Genomic DNA, 20053 nt, shown 5'->3' with positions numbered 1-20053 from the left:
GTGCACTAAGCACAAAGCGAAAAGAGAAACTTATGGGACGTCGACAATTTAAAACGACTGATCAATAACTGAGCAAATGAACCAAACTAGAGAATAAGAAGGCGAGAGAGAATAAAACAACAGAATAAAGATGAAAAAAAAATTGCAATAAGAAACACTAAATCTGGCAACATTCATAATAAATGTGCATAAAGTAAACTGGAAATCACGAAAATTGAAATAAAAAAATGAACAACAGAATAGACAGAGAACAATCCAAACCCTAAGTAGCGAGAATTAGAAATATAACGTCGCATGACGCAGAATGTGTGAAAAGTACAAAACTTTGGCCAAAAGGCAAATGACAAAACTTGTGAAAAAACAGTGAAAATATATAAGCTGAAAATCACGCGACTGATGCCGAAGTCAAGTGCTCTAAACAAAGAAGAAACTAAGAAAAAGTAGACTTTTAAAACACACATCAATTAATTTACTGGGCAATGGAAAGGAACTAGACATGAACAAGATTGGCATTTATCAAAATCGAAGATAACTGAAACAAGAAAATAACAATTTGTTCAATACGAAGCACAAAGCACAAAGCACAATTAAAATAAGAATTGTGTTTTCAGAGTAGCAAAACATTAGAAAATTCATAGACACAATTTCATAAAATTTTCCATAAAATATATTAGTTTTGTCCATTTCAGTTGTCCAAAAGACCAAAACACGAACGCAATTTGGAAACGAAGAAATTCCAGAAGAATTAGAGCAGGGAAGAACAGAGAAGACATAAAGATGATAAATTTGCATAAATAGGGCAGAATGTGTCAAAACTACAATCGTTAAATATAGTGAGAAGGTTAAGTAATAAAAACAGTAAACGGGTGCAATCATCAAAGGAAGAAATTAAGGCAAAGTAGAAGTTTTAAAACAGTAACAATCAAAAAACAATGAAAAAAGGAAAGGATCAATTAAAATAGCCGAAAATCAAAAGCCTAGTAATCAATGAATTTGGTAGACAAATGAAAAAAAACAAAAAATACAAGAAGAACGTTGATCAAATGCAAAGGTGAGAAAAAATCGATATAAGCAAATACCAATCAGAAAAAAAGGCAAAATGAAAACAGCAAAAATGTTTTGAATTTTCCTCCTTTCAAAAATCAATCAATTTTCAAAGCAAATGAAAGCTTCGTAGTTATTACAAAGGAGAGGTAAAATAGATATGAAGAGGAAAACCGCATTTAAAGTAGTAAACAAAAATGCATGATGTTAAAAAGGACCTTAGATAAATGAAGAAGATGGCAAATATCGATAGGGTAGACATGAAAGCGATTTGGGCACGCATTCAGGCGTAATAAAAGCAAATGATCATCTTTCACGAAATCCACGCGAAAAATATTCCACCAGTCCCCTTTAATAAAAATATCAGCATTCATGCGAGAACGCGAACTCCATTTTTAACAGATAGGTTTCCAATAAAAGCGGAATGGAAAATATACGAGATTTTAAAATGCGAGCAGACATGCTACCTATATTTCCGAGATTCATTCCTCTTTCCATTATCCATGGAAAAATCTAACTAAAATATAAATTTTTCATGGCAACCGGCATAAACCGTGTACGGGAAAGGAGAGCTAGAAGAAAACCGAGCATCTCATGTTAATGTGAATATTAACAATGGGAGCTTGTTTGTCGAATATTTCAAATACTCTTAGTTCTTTTCCCCCCGCAGTCGGGGACAATGACGTTATTTGTTTCCGTTTGAGGAAGAGGCGACTAGTCAGCATGTATTCGATCCTAAAACAACAAGAACCTGCTGATTAGCAGGAAGGCGCTAAATGAATAATGACTTTAGCTAAGACCAAACGCAAACAACTTTATTTAAATATGGTAGTAATACTGTTAGACGCTGTATATTTTAGCGGAATTATTCGAGATGGGGCCTCAAAGCCAGACCGCTAATTGTCTTAATTTGTTAAATTCACTCTGAGTTTCTCGACGCAACCGGGGGAAGTCGGTAAACAGAGAGCTCTGTATTATGTGTGGGCTGTAAAATGGATGTTTAGCGCGTTCTGTTGTCTTTCGGGTCCGATTTGTATGCATAATATTGCCTTATTTACGCCCGTTTTACCCGAATGGATTCGCCCTAATTCTGCTAAAAACTGTACATTAAAAATGTGGATAAAGCCTGAAAACTTACCCCGATTATGGCATTCAGCTCAGTCATTGTAACTTGCTTCGCTCTTTCAACAGCGGTAGCCACTTGTTGCTGATGTTCTTGTGACAAGAAAGGTATGATTTGTGCTATGATAGCATTCAGTCTTTTTGCTATTTCAGTCTGAAATTAAAAAAATATATTATTAAAATGAATAAGCGCACAGAGAAATCATATGAATGAAACACGGAAGAACAGCAGATGCACTGAAAATGTTTCAGTCAAGAAGAAATCCACTAGCCAATAGAGAGTAATGAAACGATTTTAGTTTTACTTTAATTATCGCTTCTTTCAGGTGTTTGTCCTTGTCCTTGCTGGTTGTCACAGTTGTTCAGATTTGTTTTCGTTCTGGAGGTTTGTTTGCATTCCTTTTAGCTATTGTTTAATCCAATACATATATTCACTTAATTTACTTAGTTTTTAATGCTTTCAATTGATTGTACAGAGCTTTTACTGGTTTTAACTAATTGTCAATTTATTCATTGGTTTTGCTTATACAAAGCTTTGTGCTTGTACAAAATTTCTCGACTAATTTTGTTTGTTTCACTCTTGTACATCTTTGTCCATTTGTTCTGTTGTCAGTTATTCTTCTGCGGAGTTTTTTATGTTCAGCTTTGAATTTTTTTACACTTCTTACATCGTTCTAGCTTTTTTTCGTCGATTTCAGTGTATTTTTGCCGCATGACAGATTGACTCAAAACTGCCGATTTTCATTACAATGATTTTCTGGTCAATTTAATTCCATCGTTCCATTGCTTTTGTTACTCTCTCATCCTGCATTTATTTTTTATGTTAATTCTTATTTTGCTTGGTCTCGATTGCCTCACTACCGTTTTCTATTTCACGTTCTTTCAGCAGTATACAAAATTGGGTTTATTGTTGTTTTCCTTCTTGTCCCTGTGGTTTTTCTAGATTATTCCAATTTCTGTATCTGTTACGTAACTCTTTGAATCTGATTTGATTTCCAATATTCCGTTTTATTTTCATTTCTGGTTCTAAAAGATACATTTGAAGATGAAACTGCAGAAGGCCGAAAACAAATTGGGCTCGAATGATAGAGAAACAAGTATTAAGCGAAACCAACCATAAAATAACAAATAATATCTCTGAAAATAAACTCAAGAATCAAAAAACAAAAATGAGAAAAGAAAAACGACAAAACTAAAAATGTTGGAAATGAATGAGGGATTAGGAACAAAAACAAGTGAGTGCATTCTTTTTCACATCTTTAGGGAATTTACTAAACAAAAATATTAAAAGTGTCAGAAGCAGACAGAGAAACGATTGTAAAAAAGTTAAATAACATCAACAAATGTTTAGTTCAAAACACTTATCATGTCGGTGAATTGCTAAAACTCAAAATAAGAATTAAATGATACAGAAACAGGCGAAAAATGTTGAAGAAGAAATAGAGATTGAAAGCGAAAACAGGCTGTATTTTAAGTGAATATCGTCATTCATTCCCACAGTTTTAGGGAATTTACTAGATAAAAATATAAACTGTGTCAGAAGTAGAAAAATAAACTGTTTCAATTAAAGAATGCTTCCAAATATTTCCCATGTAAATCATTTTTTCGCGGGTAAATTATTCAAAAAGGAAAATAAAAATCAACTGAAAATATGAACGAATGACGAAGCCACGAAAAAAAATTATAACACATAAAAAGTTGATAAAGAATCAGAGGTGAGGCAACAAACAAGTGACATTTTGAATTTCTAGTGAGTATAAATATTCACAGTTTTATGTGAAAAATTTACAACAAACAATTTACTCGTTGGCGAATTGTTAAGACTGCAAAAACCGGAAAATCAGAATCAAATGACGACGAAACGAAAAAAAAATATAAGCAAGCAGATAAGAGAAAAAATGAAGCAAGTTATATGGAACTTGAAACTGGAAAAAATTCCAATTCCAAAAAAATTAAAGATTGTCAGAAGTAGAATGAGAAACGATTATAAAACTGYTTCAGTTGAAGAACATCAGCAAATGTTTTGTTTACAACATATGTTCGTCAGCGAATTGTTAAAAACCCGAAAAAAAAATTGAGAAAAGAAAATAAACAGCGAAGGAGACAAAGTTTACAAAATCGTAAATAAATGTAGATTTATATGCAACTTATTTAGTATAGGTATTAAGAAAAATAGCAGAAAGTTTTTAAGGAAACGTGGATAAAATTTTTGCAAAATAAATGCATAGAATAAAACAAGCACTTTTAAGAATAAATTGCATAAAATTGCACATGATAATTTAATGTAATGAGAGAAAAACGAAAAAACAAGCAAAATCAAAGAACTAAAAACATCAACTCTTTGCGCTTTGGAGAAACAAATGACGAAAGTAACAAGAAAGGAAAGCGCAAACTAAAAAAGTTTGATGTCAAACTCATTTAGTAAAGATACAAGAAAAAATTTCCGGGTGAGCCTCATTCGTCATTTGCACAACTTTATGGAAGAATTAAAATACAATATACCGAGTGTCTCAAGTTCAAGTTCTGATAAGGTCGCAAGTAAATCATGTTGATTGAGTTATTTATTGGCAATTAGTTGTTCCGTAGTATTTTAAATTACTGCAATGAAATTTTATGCAAAAATACTAAAACATAAAAACAGTGAATAAACCAACAAGAAAGCCTTAGAATCAAAAAAAAATCAAGCTTTTCAAAGCAGTTTCGTAAAGTCGCTTGACAAAGACAACACACCTATAATTTTTGCATTAACATTGTTGCAACATGACCTAATTCAGTAAATTTGGGGAAATAGGTAATTGGAGCTATTTGCCCAGTCGAAAAACGACTGGAATGACCGTTTTAATTGTCAATTACAAGGGAAAAAGCATGGTAAGTGCAGAATGCACCGGCAAAATCGGACTTACAGTGAACTGGAAAAACAAACAGTGAATGCAATGTTTGCACGGAACTGAGCAAACACTCGTCAGCGAATGGTCCGGGACTCGCAGCGAAAAAAATAAAGTAAAATAAAACGTACAACAACGGCTATTTACTTTTCAAGGATTTTACTCGAGCGACATCCTCCAAATGAATGCTTTTGCATGTTTTCCATTCAACTGTTTGAGTGGCTTTCATTTATATCTCGGTACTCACTAGAAGAGCCAAAACGAACTTTAATCGGAATAGTTTTTCTCTGAGTGCCTCTAACAGACGTTCTTCCAGACGACACTGTATACTATTATTGACTTTATTGTCGAATTTTCGAATGGTCTGAAATATAAATAAACCAGCCAAACATCATCAGCGATGGAAATCAAGTGCGGACGTTGTTTACACGGAACCGGCCTGTCACAACAATGCACACACAATATACAAAATAAACGTTACTGTTTACGAAATACAGATAGCACGATGTCGTTCCATTAATTTAATGTTTGTTTTATATTGTTTGGTTTAGCTGCTTTTGTGTTCAAGGTGTAGGGACGGGCATACGGGCTTAATGGGAAAATCAATACGGGTCGAATCTGGATCGCGACAAGGCTAATCAATGTGGATCAGACACACAGACAGAATTTGACTGCTGTTTGCTCTCACATTTATATTGAGCTTGCTCGGCTTTAATCTAATAATCACAAAGTAAATGTTTGGCTGTAGGTGATTCTCCCATAAACAGTCGCGGCATGATTCAGCAGCAAAGTGAAAAATCCGTAAACTGAACAGTAGAGAGAACGGAAAATGGACCACTCAATGGAACAATGATAATCGAGGAAACCTTTCACTAAACCCCCCGACCATTTATCCTCAATTCAGCCGATTAATTCCTCGATGAAAAACTAGCCCAAATCGAACAGGAGCGACCCACATAGCGAAAGAAGGTGAAGGATAAGTATCTCTGGGTAAGGGTGTAATTTTCACCCTCTTCACAAAAAGGGACTCTCCAGAAGGGCGAAAATAAGGGTGAACGTTATCAAGAATCAAAACGTGTTTTATCATTATGATGTTCTCCCCTATTCACCGACCGAATGAGGGTTGTATTTAATAATTCGGATATTGGATGAGGGGATCATGTCCTTCACATGGACGGCATGGCATGGCATGACTTATTAATTAACAAAAACACAGTGACCTAGGAAACCCAATCTGAACGGAATAAATGTATTTTAGGGTGTATTTAGGCAAAAACACTTTTCTTTAATATAATGCGTAGCTTGGGGGCGCTTCTCAATGCCTTTCTAGTCGCAAAAACCAGTTTAATTGGATTTTCCAAGCACTAATGTTTTGGTATAAACGAGCTTTTTTAAAATTAAATCCTTAGGATATTTTTTTGGATAATTAATCTCTAAAAACCAAATGGCAGCTTTTTAATGGTTAATTATCCAAACCATTGCCTCTTGCAAATCACCGTTAAGCGTAAATAGTTGAGCAACAAGCACCGAAAGCTTAGTTTTTTTAGGTAGCCTTATTTGATACTATTTCTTGGCTATAGAAGGGTGTTCCTCACCTCACTAGAACACAAAATGTTTAATTGTTAATTATTAATTAATTGTTAACTTGAAGGTTCAACCTGATGATAAATGTATGCAACACAACAGCCCCTCAAAACTAAAGAGACAGACTGGGCTCATAAAAGCGTATTAAGAACTCTTTTTAGAAAACTGTCGGGTTTTTTTTATATTTATTTTAAAGGCCATTTGTTAATAATATTTTTAAAATGTCTTCAAATTTCAGAATTTTTCAGTTTCAGCCAAGTTACTCTTTCTTCTAAATGGTCAATTTTCTAAAGTTTCACTTAAAAATGCTGACAATCTTAAGGTATTTTCCGCCAAAAATTATAAAATAAATTTCGAATCTTCTGTGGCTTTGTAGAAAATTTTGAAATCCCTTTCCAGCCTCGAACTTGGAACAAAAATAAAATAATTTTCTATCAAAAAATGAACAGAATAAGCAAAAGTTTATAACAGATTATTTGGAAATCTCGTCACCTCCATTCTTCTGAAGACTGTAGAATTTGTTAAAAAATGTGGTTTTTTAGTTTTTACTGAATTTTTTTGCATTACTTTCTACTCAAAAACACTCTATTTTGTAGAGGTTCACTTAAAAATACTGACGATCTGGAGGACTTTTACGAGAAAAATTACTTAATTAATTAAAATTAATTTATAGCTTTGTAAAAGTTTTACAAAAACTTTATTCAGTGCTAATTCAGGACAAGAACAAAAATTAATTCCTAACGTTTTTTTCCCGAAAACCATCAAGTTTTCCTCCAAAACCGATCACAAAACTAAAAGCACTATCTTCTGATGATTTTCATCTTTTTCGACAATAATGGGGTGCTCTCAGCCAAAAATAACAAAATTAATTTTGCTAGAAAATTAGCCTCATTCAGCGGCTTGCAGGAAATTTTAGAAAACCCATTTCAGCTTCGAATTTGGCACAAAAACCAAATAATTTTATTCAGTTTTTCACCCAAAGTAGGTACCTAATTTGGACTATCTTAAAAGAACGACCAGAGAGCAAAAGTTTCTATTAAGCAATTCTTTCTACGCAAAAATTGCATTTACTTAAAATACTGGCAATCTTCAGGTATTTTCTGCGAAAAATTATAAGATAAGTTTTATTGGAACACTCGCCTCCTTAACCGCTTTGCAAAAATGTTTGGAAAACTTTTTGCAACTGGACAAAACCGCTAATTCTAGGTGTTTTTCCAAAAATATTTCCCATCATCATCATCAACTCAAAAACTCAAAAGCGCAACTCCACACAGTGTTACCCAGGCCTAACACTGTGTTTCTTTATTAATTTCAACTAATTACTGTTTTGCTTCTGGGTTTTGTTCAATTGTGTACAATGTTTCTCGGTTTGTTGGCTTCCGCATTGCATTTATTTTCCTATTTTTTCTGTTTCCATTTTTAGTTTGCGTTGCCATTGTTTTAAGAAAATGGCTGATTTTGTAAGGAAATGGCTGATAAAAGCGTATCAAGAGCACAGCATTTTAAAGAAGAAAATGCAATGAGGTGAAAAATTCAAAAAAGATAAAAAATCTAATTTCATGATTTTTGAGATATAAAAGCTTGATTAGAATTCATGTATGAATCATGCCGTCAAAGGAAACGTTTAAACATCATCTTTATGGAACGCAAGAACAACAGTTTTCCCGCAAAAACAAAGGTATTTTTCAGAAAAAAAAACCAAACTTTTGCGCTTTTAGGAAGTTCCAATAAAGTTATTTGACTAGTCGTTAGAACTCTCGACATTAGAGAAAAGAGATTATTTTTGAGTGAAACAATCATCCAATAAAACCGAATAAAGCAATAAAAAAATTGATCAATCATAAAAGCCGTTGAATGAGTCACTGGCGTCTAAAGCGGTAAAGATGAAAATAACGCCGGGTTACATTTTCGCAGATAATTGAGAAGAACTATTGAGAACAGAATGCCAATTGGGATTTTGGCGTTATTTAGAGTTTAGGAGCATCAATGCGTGGTCATGCTTTTAATGCGACTAAAAAGCTCCTGGGAACTCAATAAGACATTTTTGGCAGCTGAATTTGACAAGATAACACCTGTGGAACCTCAACATCAATTTCTAGGTGTATGAGAAGAATCTCTAAATATTGAAAATTTCGTGGAAGGTTGACTGGTCACAAGAACCATTTTTCAGAAGTGTAGTTTAATGAGTAACCAACTAGACTCAATCAGCTATAAAAACGCAATGGATGGGCCTACTGAAACAAGTAAAAAAACACCAATTTCCTATATTGAAAATTCGGATGTTTCCAATAGAACAAAGGGGCTTATTTAATGAAAAAATGCAATTGATTCGCGCTCGGACACTTGCTTTGGTAGAATGGAAAAGCGGCTTGATTGTTGAAAACTTCCGGACGATATTTGTTGTTGTTTCGAACAGTGCTCGGTTGAAAGCAAATAGCCACTACAGCTAATTGCTTTTGAAAAGCGATTGTCGTGTTTATTCAATCAAATGGGAAAAAATGCATGGACGGGCGGGTAGGTCTCAGGGCTAGTTAGAGTGCCAATTACTTTGCCTAAGACTTTCACGGCGTAAAGAAATTTACTTTGGCCAAAGCAAAAAAGTTACTTGCAGTCAAAGCAAAGTTGCAAACTTTCCATCCCAGGCCGGGTAAACAACTCCCGGTTTGTTTAACTAACTCCACCTCGCTGTAGACGCATTCGGTAGGAGACGTTTACTCGAGAATACATATTCATACATGTTTGGATATGTGTGTGTGTGTGTGTGTGTGTGTGTGTAATATATCGCCCGAAGACATTTACACGTGTTTGAAAAATAAACGACGATGAAAACTCTCGAGCAAACAGGCCAGAACAAACAGAGTCACATTAATGACGTTCCTAATAACAGCCCGTCTTTCCGCTGGGGCAAATATTTACGCTCAATGGTCGACCGTCTACAATACAGGGGCGTAACTGGACTAAGGGAAGTTACAGTCAAGAATTTTCCACTCAAACTCAACACTAAAAACGTGTAGAAAAGAATTTTTTGCTTAAAGCCAGCTTTTCGCTCTTTGGGCGCAAACCGGCTACTCTTTAATCTGAAAAAGTTTAAACAGCAACAATTTGCCATTATCGTACATTATCTTTTCATCGTTCTTTCGGTGCTCTTATATGCGTTTCATTTGATGATTATCCTGTTTGAGCTTTTGGAGTTCTACCTCCTAGAACATTGATTAATTTGTTTCCTCGCTCGATCGATTCTTCATTATCTGCATTAATTTGAGCCTTTCGTTTGGTTACTTTACTCACTTTCTTGTTTTCTTTTTTAGGACATTTAATCAGGCGTTTGAACCTTTTCGGTCATCTGTTTGTTGTCCTCCGGATGCTCCAGAACTACCCATAAATTCATGTCTATTAAAGCACATAAAAAGCACGTTTGTTTTTCATCTCCACTTTCCATCGCTGACACTCTTAACAAAGCTAAAGAGTCCTCAAAATTCAACTGTATTTTTTTACTGTAATTCCGAATTATTTTAGCTTGAGCTAAGAGAAAAAACTATGCCTTCCTTAGAGGACACAGCAAAATGAAAATGTATCCAATTTTTTATTCAAGGCTGTTTTCTTTAATCAGCAATACGCTCAATCGCATGTTTTATTGAAATGGTCCTTTCGGCTAATCAGCTATTTGTAAATTCAGCAATTTTAAAATTTGGAATGTTAGAAGATTATCCAGTTCTTTACGGGGCAAATAATTTCACTTCTTTATATACACCGACAGATCGAAAGCCTTGAATTTAAACACTTTAAAAGCCCGAACAAAACAGCAAGTGCAAGAACCGTAACGAACAAAAACGAATGCTATCAAAATTGCTTGCAACTGTTTGATTTGACACCGAACTACACTTTTGCTCGCGCATAAAACGATCTTGACAAACTAAAAGCATGACAATGATTTGTTGTCTGACTCTATCAAAATGATGCTCCCGACTATCAAAAGTTCATGTTTTCCGTCCCGTTTTTGCTCATTTCTCGGAACCAAAATGAGCGAGAACTAGGTCTGAGTAACCCTGTGTTGAGTTGTTGCCGCTCTCTGAGTTAACGGTTAATGAGTTTTAATTAATTTGTTAAAGCTTTACCACACCCGAAACTAGAATGTTCACATCTAAAAAAGGTCATTAACATTTTTTCTGAGTAACGTTTTACTACTTTGTTCAAACAACTAAAAAAAGTAATCTTGATTTTCCCAGCAACAGAACTAAGTCCAAAGAAAGTCAACGAGTTTTCTTGTAAGATCGATATCTCAATTTTTCGCATAAAAGATTCTGTTTGCCAGTATTTTACAGTAAAACGTTAGGGAAAACGCGGTTTTTCTGTTTAGAGACAGTTGTTTAGAGATATTGACCTAAAAGTGAAGAAACCCCCGTTTCCAAGAGTTTTCCAAATAAATGATTATAAACTTTCGCTTTTTAAGTTCGACGGAATATTTTTCAGAACTTCGGAAGTGAACCATCGATAAGGAAATGTTGGCAGTTTTTTCTAAAAAGTCTTGATTTCAGGAAGTTTGAAAATTGAGTGTTTTTTTGAGTTGTAAAATCGACTCAAAAATGACTCTGCTTTTTTCGAAGTTCCTCAGGCCGCAATGGAGCCACAGAATTCGTTTTGGAATCGTTGGATAGAAAATTCGATTCAGCCATAAAAACATGGGTGAGGAAATTCAGGCAGTTTTGATCCAGAAAGCGAAATTTGAATTTCAGACACTTGGGTGCAAGATTATGCCAATTTTTCATGTTTTCCGTTCCTTTTTTGCTCATTTCTCGGAAGCAAAATCGCTCATTTTTACATCAATCCAGAGATAACTAAATGGCCTTCTTAGAAAGTGGACCATCGATAAGGAAATATTGGCCATTTTCTCAAAAGTCTTGATTTCAAGAAATTTTAGAATTTCGGGTTTTTTGTTTGAGTCCTAAACTGAGCGAAAATGCATTGAGCAGCGGCGGATCCAGTTTTCAATTGAAGGAGGTAGTTAGGTAGTAGAAACTCAGTCATTTGCTGTCTATGAAATTAAAAAAATTATCGTTACTCGACATAAACCCAGCATAAGGGCGGTCATGACCCCCCCTGGATCCGCTCTTGTGCTTACGGGGTTGATTGGCGCTCCAAAACAGTTGCAAAATTTTGACATTTTAAGAGACTCTAAGGGACGAAATCCTGCTCAGATATCAGCAATTTTTCAGCTCAACCGAGAAAGTTGGCACCTCGATGTTGGTACCAAATTTCAGATCGATATATCGATTAAAACTAGCCGAAACATTATTGGAAGAAAATATTCTCCAATGAGGTTTTGGCTACGCTAAGAGCACGACTGGCTTGTTTGGACCTCCAGGCGCTTTAATCGCGTTTCGACTGAGAATCAAAATGACCCTTACGACCACCCAGCTTTTATCCACCCTTTTTGAGATTTGCTATGCTTTAAAGGGTTAGGTTAGTCCTAAAAGGACAACGCTGTTGCTTCCCCTGAGAACGTCCAATCCGCACAATAAAAATGACACACTTTACAGCGATCAATCGCCGCTTCGAGATTGAAATATAAATTATTAACGCTAAGAGCTAAGCTTTACTAGTTTGGGCCTATGAAGACGCTTGACCGACTCAAATGATGTACAAACGTCAAACCATCTGAGGCCAGATTTACCTACTGAAGAATAAATAATAATTTCAATGTTTTTTGACGGCCAGCTGTGGAAATTTAGTCAACGATCCCCTTTGCGTTGAATATCGAGGGCAAAGTCATGAATATATGTAGACATAATGAAACCGTCACCTGTGTGTATGGCTAAACACACCTGGGACCGCAAATGGGCGAAGCGGAGGTGACGCAAACATATACTCCGGATCAGATAAGCTTGCCTACCTACTTGTAATTTATTCAGGAAGCTCATCACCGAGGGCGCAGAGCTGGAGCGACCGAATTTCCGGAACATCAGAAAAGTTCCTTTTTCGTCTTCTTCTCCCACTGTCTTCCAGTCGATGCGACTCGATTATTGACTCGCCCATGTCCCAGGGCTGTTTAACATTCCAAGCACACCCAACTACACCGTCTTGACCGTCCAATTAACAATGCAGAACCGCGGTCCCTGGCCAGTGTTTCCCAATAGAATGACGAACTAACTTTGCATTAACACCCTTTGCGGTTCGGCCCCCATAAGAATGTAATGTAGCCATTGTAAAGGGCCCTGCCGCTTAATCTGTCTATTGTTTAATTGAAATCGTGGGGGAAATCAACAACGAACACTCTCCTTTAAATTTAATGACGGGATAAGCGGGATTGAAGGGATATTTGTGCACCCCTTGCTCGGTTATTAATTCGTAAAAAATTCGTTGTCAAGGGACCGGTTTGATTGGGGGCTGAAATATTTGGGACAGTTCGGTGATTGAAACTGGTGAGTTTTCCGGTTCCACGATTTTGCTAATAAGCTGTTTAGTCATTGATCAAGCTTTTCCGGTGAAAAATACGACAAAAGCTATACCTACTTTCAAATGAAATTTACAACCACCGCGAAAAATAGAAAATAACAGAAAATCAAACATCCAGAGAAACGCCGGGTAGACAGATAGCCAGCTAAATTTTCAACTCAATCGTTTTTAACCATAATTTCTTTTTGTTTAAGTTCGGGAGTTTTTTTTGCACTTAAGCTGCGCAGAAAGAAATGTTTTAATTTAATGTTCTTACAGCATCTGTTAATGTACTTGTGTACTTGTAATAACCTAATATTTGCATACTGGAAAATGTGAGAATTGGACTCCAAACAGCCCAGATTTACTCCGTTTAGACTTGAACCGATAGAGGATTCAATTGGTTATATTTCTAAAAATCTACTGTTGGGTAGGTCTGGGTAACTCAGTGAATTTTTAGGAGTTGGCGGACTGCTGCGCAAATGGCTTGGTGCGCCACCTCAACGCACCGGCGCAGAAACTCAGTTCCGTTGCTGGGAAAATGTTGAGGACTTTAGGCCATTAACTAATACTATTTTGAAAATGTTACCAAATTTCCGAATTTTTCAGATTTAGCCAAGTTACTCTTTTCTCTAAATGCTCAATTTGATAAAGTTTCACTTAAAAATGCTGACAATCTTAAGGCATCAAAAAATTATGCAATAAATTTCGAATCATTTGCCGCTTTATAAAAAGTTTTGGAATCCCTTTCCAGCGTCGAATTTGAAACAAAAACATAATCATTGTCTATCAAAAAATTAACAGAATAAGAGAGAGTTGATAACCGATTATTTGGAAATCTCGTCACTTCCATTCTTCTGAAGACTGTAGAATTTGTTAAAAAATGTGGTTTTTTAGTTTGGGCTGAATTTTTTTGCTTTACGTTCTACTCAAAAACGCTCTATTTTGTAGAGTTTCACTTAAAAATATTGACGGATCTGGAAGACTATTATGCCAAAATAAGATAAATTTATAGCTTTGTAAAAATTTTACAAGAACTTTTTTCAGTGTCAAATTCGGGACAAAAATGCAAATAAATTTTTAGCGTTTTTTCCCGAAAACCATCAAGGTTTTCTCCAAAACCGATCACAAAACTAAAAGTTTTTAATCGAAAACGCAAAAGGCATTATTTTCTGATGACTTTCTCTTTTTTGACAATAATTGGATATTTTCAGCCAAAAATTACAAAATAATTTTTGCTAGAAATTTCGCCTCATTCAGCGGTTTGCAGGAAACTTTAGAAAACCCATTTCAGCTTGAATTTGGCAGAAAAAACAAATAATTTTATTCAGTTTTTTACCGAAAGTAATTAGGACTATCTTGAAAAAAGTGACCAGAGCAAAAGTTTACAAAAAATTATTAGGAAAATTCGCCGTCCTCATCGCTCTGAGGATTTCTAAAGTTCCTTTAAATATTCAGGTCATTCCAGTTTAAGCAAAGTTTATATTAAGCAATTGTTTCCACGCAAAAATCGCATTATTTTTTAGTTTTACTTAAAATACTGGCAATCTTGAGGTATTTTCTGTGAAAAATTATAAGATAAATTTTATTGGAACACTCACTTAACCGCTTTCCCAAAATGTTTGGAAAACTTTCTGCAACATCGAATTATATCCATATATATATCCGTCTTTCCAAAAATATTTCCCCGAATTGAAAAAGCGAAAGTTTATAATCATTTATTTGGAAAACTCTGCTAAACTGGAGTTTATTCACTTTTAGGTCTATACTTCTAAACAACACTGTCTCTTAAACAGAAAAACCGCGTTTTTCCTAACGTTTTACTGTAAAATACAGGCAAACTGAATCTTTTATGCAAAAAATAAGAGATCGATTTTACAAGAAAACTTGTCGACTTTCTTTGGGCTCAGTTCTGTTGCTGGGAAAATCTAGATTACTTTTTTTTAGTTGTTTGTAGTTGACAGTAGCAAAATGTTACTCAGAAAAAATGTTAATAACCCTTTTTTAGATGTGAAAATTCCAGTCTTGGGTCTCGAAAAGCTTTAACAAATTAATTATGACCCATTAACCAATGAGTTATAACTCGTTAACTCAGAGAGCGGCAACAACTCAATAGCTACACTCAACACAGTGTTACCCAGGCCTACTGTTGGGCCTCCTTCTCACTAAATTCGTTCTATATGAAAACGCGAAGAACGAGGGTTTTTCAGGTAGCAAAAATTGGTCCTTCCAACCGACACTTTGAATTGGATTTTGCGTAACTTTATAATATTTTTTCGTCAGAAATGAAAGCGTTTCTCTTTGCATGCGGTTGTAAGAGATGGGCTCGACCTGACTCCAGCCAGATTTACGAAGACCATTTCCCAGTTTGTATAAAATGCTTAGCAGCTCATTGTCCGTTGCTGCAAGCGTGTGTCATTTTCAGAGTTATTTTGCACCTTAGCAAACCAGGAAACAGTTGGATTATTCCGTTCCGATTTTTTACCAGCGCTTAAAAACCTACAGTTTTTTAAGGTGGTTTAGACGATACGAGACCGGAGTACCACAGCAACTTCAACCCCATATTTGCTTAATGAAACAGCCATGGTTGAACAAGTGGGAAAATATGTAGAAAATTGAACAGCTGTTAGAATATAGCGATGTATGTAGAAACGGTGCCAATTTGCCCAGATCAAATATATCGACGCAAGACTTTCCAACCGAAGATGAGCGAGCCCCTTGTCCATCAGCGATAATGCGCCGGGTAAATAACAGACTGTTAGTTTTGTTAGTTTAGCAACTCAAATAATTTGGCCGATGGCAACTCCGACAGGGAGTTCAGTTTATTCAGGGTTGTTGGATGATGAAACTTACGATACCGTTCAGTCGACAAAACAGGCCCGGACCGATTTAATCTTGAAACCTCATCATCATCTTCAATCAGAATGTCACCATAATAAATTGCATTGTACGCCGATTGAATCGACCAAAAAGAAAATCAACCGGGGATAAATCGGGCCATCGATATGACCAAATATGTATCCTAAAGAGCAAATATCCAACGAATCCCAAAAAGCTCCAAAATTTTATGCTTTTTTGCCCTCCGTTTATATTATTCTAAATCGGAAGCACATGAATCCACCTCAACCACATAGAACTTATCTCAGTTTCATTGAAAGAAAGTCTGAGTCATGCTCTTATCGTAGCACCAAAATCCTCAGACATTGTCGCAGCTTTTATTCAGGGAAGTCAAATTTTCTGGCCGCAGTGGCCAGATTGCACCCTCAACCCGTGAACCAGTGGGCCATTTATTCGCCCAGCACCCTGTAAACAACTGTAATAACAAATAAAAATAACTTATTTGATGCTGGCGAAGAACTATCGGGAATAAATGAGCAAAACATTCGCAGCTTTTAAATTAATTAGGGTCTGTTAAAGAGGAGCTTTACGATCGCTGTGGACGTGCCATAAAAACCGGAGGGTGGTTTATTTGACCGGATAGGGGACGACCCCGAACAAACTTGACGGCTGCTTTAAACCAGCGGCGTATCATTTTTACGTTTACTTTAATGGGGATTTTGCTTCAGAATGCCACGCTACAAACAATCTGTTTGGGATTGGAGGAGAATCGACCAATTTCCAACTGCAGCTTTCCTGGGGTTTTAAGTGGCTCTCTGGATGAATTCTGCCGCAGTTTATTAGTAAACTAAAAACAACACATACGACTGGTGGTTTTCCCCTGGGAGAATTTCGCATTGTCCCAAGCCCCAATGTGGGCGCCACTGTTGAGGGGGTGAAACGAACATCGATTTGCACGCTTCGTGATCGAATCAGTGGCCACTTTCCCGAAGCTGTGGGCTCAATGTTACACAAAAGATCCGGCCGTTTTCCATTCCCGTTCTTCGTGGAAATGACGTTCGTCCTCTTTTAACCTCCCCCGGGGGCTCACCGGCCGGTTCCATCCCTGCTTGATGCGAGCTGATCCCGAAAACAAACAATGCCGGTGTGTGTGTGTATTTTTTTATTTCCATATCCCCCGGGAGTTGATTGAATGGTTACATGTTGTTCTCGGTTTTTGTCCTGACTTTTTATGAGCTTAATTGGGTGTTTTTTATTTGGAGGGAGGAGGTGGTGGACTCACGGGAGTGGGAGTTTGGTGACGCTGCGGGGTCAAATCCTGTCGATTTAATGATATGACAGGGTGGTGAGAATGGGGCTGATTTGCTGTGGGTGTTTGATGGCGTGTTGTTAGTCCCCGTTTTAACAACGTTTGTGTCTGGGGAAAATGGGGAAACGCACCCCAAACGGGAGAATGCGTATCGTATAAAATGCGGTAGTTGGACAATATTGAGGAATTTGATCTATTGGATAAGAGTGAGATGATGACATCAAGAGGCACTAATAGAGAAGTGACTCAATTTGTTTTTGTTTATGCGTCAGAAGAGTTGAAAAATCGTGATAGCTGAAGAGAGTGTCCAACAGGGAGCTTCACCAATTTTTCTGACTGCCAATTGAACAGTGGCTCGCATCAAAATCCACATAGTATTTTCTTTAAATTTCTTCCCCGGTCTTTCACTGGCTTCATTCTTTTCTTGGTTCTTCCACAATCTGAGTCAGTGTAAATTGTTGGTCTCAATAAAGGCCACCGTTCTTGCAGGCGATTTCTTCAGCTTTTCCAACACATTGTTTAGTTTGCTTCTTCATTCAATGTGTTTGGGTTTGTTTGAATCGCAGACAGTGTTCAACTGAGTTATGAGCATTTATTAGCTTCTACGTTACTTTTAGTTTCTCCGTATTTCATTCGTTCTCATTTTTGACTCGATACATTAAGTATTTTATTTTTAGAATTGTTTTAAATAATTTCTTCCTTAATTCCTTGCATCAACTATCTTGTAAATCACTGTTCAAAGTGAGTCAACGGTTTGCTTCAATGTAAATAGCTGTGCAATTGAGTGAAGACGATTGTCAAAGCTGCATTTTTCACTTTTGTCCACACAAGTTGTCTTCAGTTTTTCTTAGATATTGTTATCATTTTTTCAGATTCCTTCTTTGTTTCCCAAATTTTTTGTCTTGCTATGTTAACCAACTGTCTGTTTCAATGTGTGTCACTGTTGTATTGAAGATTAAGAGCATTATAGCAGTTTCCACTGTTATTTTTTCTCATTATTTGTGAGCTGTTTATTCTAATTAATTCTAGTGTTTGTCTTTATTCTATCAATCTACTGAGAAACGATTAATAGTTCAACTGAGTCAAGAGCACTTTAGAAACTTGCGGTTCTCTCAGGGACACTTTCTCTAGTTTGTACTTTCAATTTTTGCGTTTGGTTTTCCTAATTATTTTCAGGGTTTTTTTGGGCTTACTTCAATCTAATGTGAGTCAACTGTTTGCTCCAATGTGAGCGCTGTTCAATCTAGGAATGAGGCTTTTTAAAGCTTTATTTTTTAATTTTTGTCCACCGATATGTTCTTCAGTTTTTTCGGGGTTCAATATGAGTCGCTTTTCTATTGAAGATTAAGATAATTTTAGTAGTTTCCACATTTGTGCAAACACACTTACTTTGGCTTTTTCTAAGTGTTTGTGCGCTTGTTCTAATCCTTTCCCATGTTTCTCTTCTTTTTCTCTACTGTTACTTTTGCAATTGCCTGTCTAATTCCTTCAAGCGTTTTTCTTGTTCGTTTCACGCCAATGTGAATCACCAATCAGCTTTTTATTTCAATTCGGGCACGACTTAGTGAATCCATCAGCGCTTCTAGAGCTTCCACTTTTCTGTGGCGTTTACTTGCTGGCTTTGGTTTCGTTCAATGTTCTCCCCTTTTATTTCCTTGTCATTTTCACCAGACGTTTCCTTGAATGTGAGTCGGTATTCAGTTAAGAGCCAAAAGCATTTTCAAAGCTTCCAGTTTTGTGCAAAGACGCGTTCTCTACCTGTTTTGAATCATTTTTTTGAATGTAGTTAGTGCTGTGTTCTACTTTTTTTAAAATTTGTTATCTTTGGTATCTTCTAGTGCTTGAAAGTGGGGTTTTAGGGTTTCCTCTAGTGTGCTGTTTCAATTTAATGTGAGCCGTAGTTCAGTCGAGAGTCATGAGCATTTCTGGAGCTTCCAGTTCTGTGCAAAAACACTCTCTAGTTGTTTCGACGGGGTTTTGCGTTCGTTTTCCCTAATGTATTTTATTGCTGAGTGTTTTGCAGTGCTTTTGACAATTTCCTCTGTCTTCCGATAATTTAGTTTACAGTTTTCACTGCGTTTGGCTGTTCAATTGWKCAAKTCAATTCAACATTGTATTGATATATAAAACAGAAGGACTGAASTGATTTAAGAAAGAACAAACAGAGCAATAATTGCAAGTTGGAAAGAGGAACCTGGTGCTTGGTTTTCGGTGCTCAGTTTTTCTTAGCAACTTGAAMGTTTCCGGTTAACGCTCTACATTCTGTTGGGCGTTTAATAAAATGAAAAATCCAGTTTGCACACGTTTGCCGATTTATTTCCTTTGGCACTGATTATGTATTATGCTTGTTGGCCGCCATATCCCGGATGCATTCGCATAACTCCCGGCCATTTAATAAAACCCGTGCGAATCCAGCAAAAACCCGGCCACTTTACACTTGATTAGCTCCATTTAATGACAACATTAATTGTCTAATGCCCGATTCACTTTCGTTCCGTTTATATCAGATTGAATTTTAATCATGCCCTGTCATTAAACCATTTACTGTTAATCACCTTCCTGCTGGCAATAACAAATTATAAAAGATAATGCATTTCATCCGATTCAAAACAGATGTAATTAGGAGATATCATGTGTGTGGCCTTTTTTAATGTCTGTATTTCATGGGTTTACGCCGGTATTAAAAAGCCCCAATGTAGCCATATCGAACGAAAATTAATTAATCAGTTTTGTCTGACAATAAATCTCTTAAGTCTACTAGTTAAAAGAAGCAACAGATTGGTTAAAGGCTGGAATAAACCATCCGAGATGACCCCTTGACTACGCAAAATGCTCATCA

The 20053-nt window shown here is 36.1% G+C and overlaps 1 protein-coding gene across 2 annotated transcripts in view; it reads right to left on the bottom strand.

Annotated features, from left to right (window-relative positions):
- The window catches only part of LOC109541610 (transducin-like enhancer protein 4), a 143158-nt gene that overhangs the window by 75879 nt on the left and 47226 nt on the right, over positions 1-20053 (bottom strand). For both annotated transcript variants that reach the window (XM_048661019.1, XM_048661020.1), the window contains exon 5: positions 2183-2320. In XM_048661019.1, the coding sequence (XP_048516976.1) occupies positions 2183-2320 (138 nt within the window). The remainder of the gene's footprint in view (positions 1-2182; positions 2321-20053) is intronic.

This window comes from Dendroctonus ponderosae, unplaced genomic scaffold (genome assembly GCF_020466585.1).
Source record: "Dendroctonus ponderosae isolate FM_Combo_2020 unplaced genomic scaffold, Dpon_F_20191213v2 Dpon_F_20191213_1, whole genome shotgun sequence".
Classification (NCBI taxonomy): domain Eukaryota; kingdom Metazoa; phylum Arthropoda; class Insecta; order Coleoptera; family Curculionidae; genus Dendroctonus; species Dendroctonus ponderosae.
This window is presented reverse-complemented; position numbering and strand designations above follow the sequence as displayed.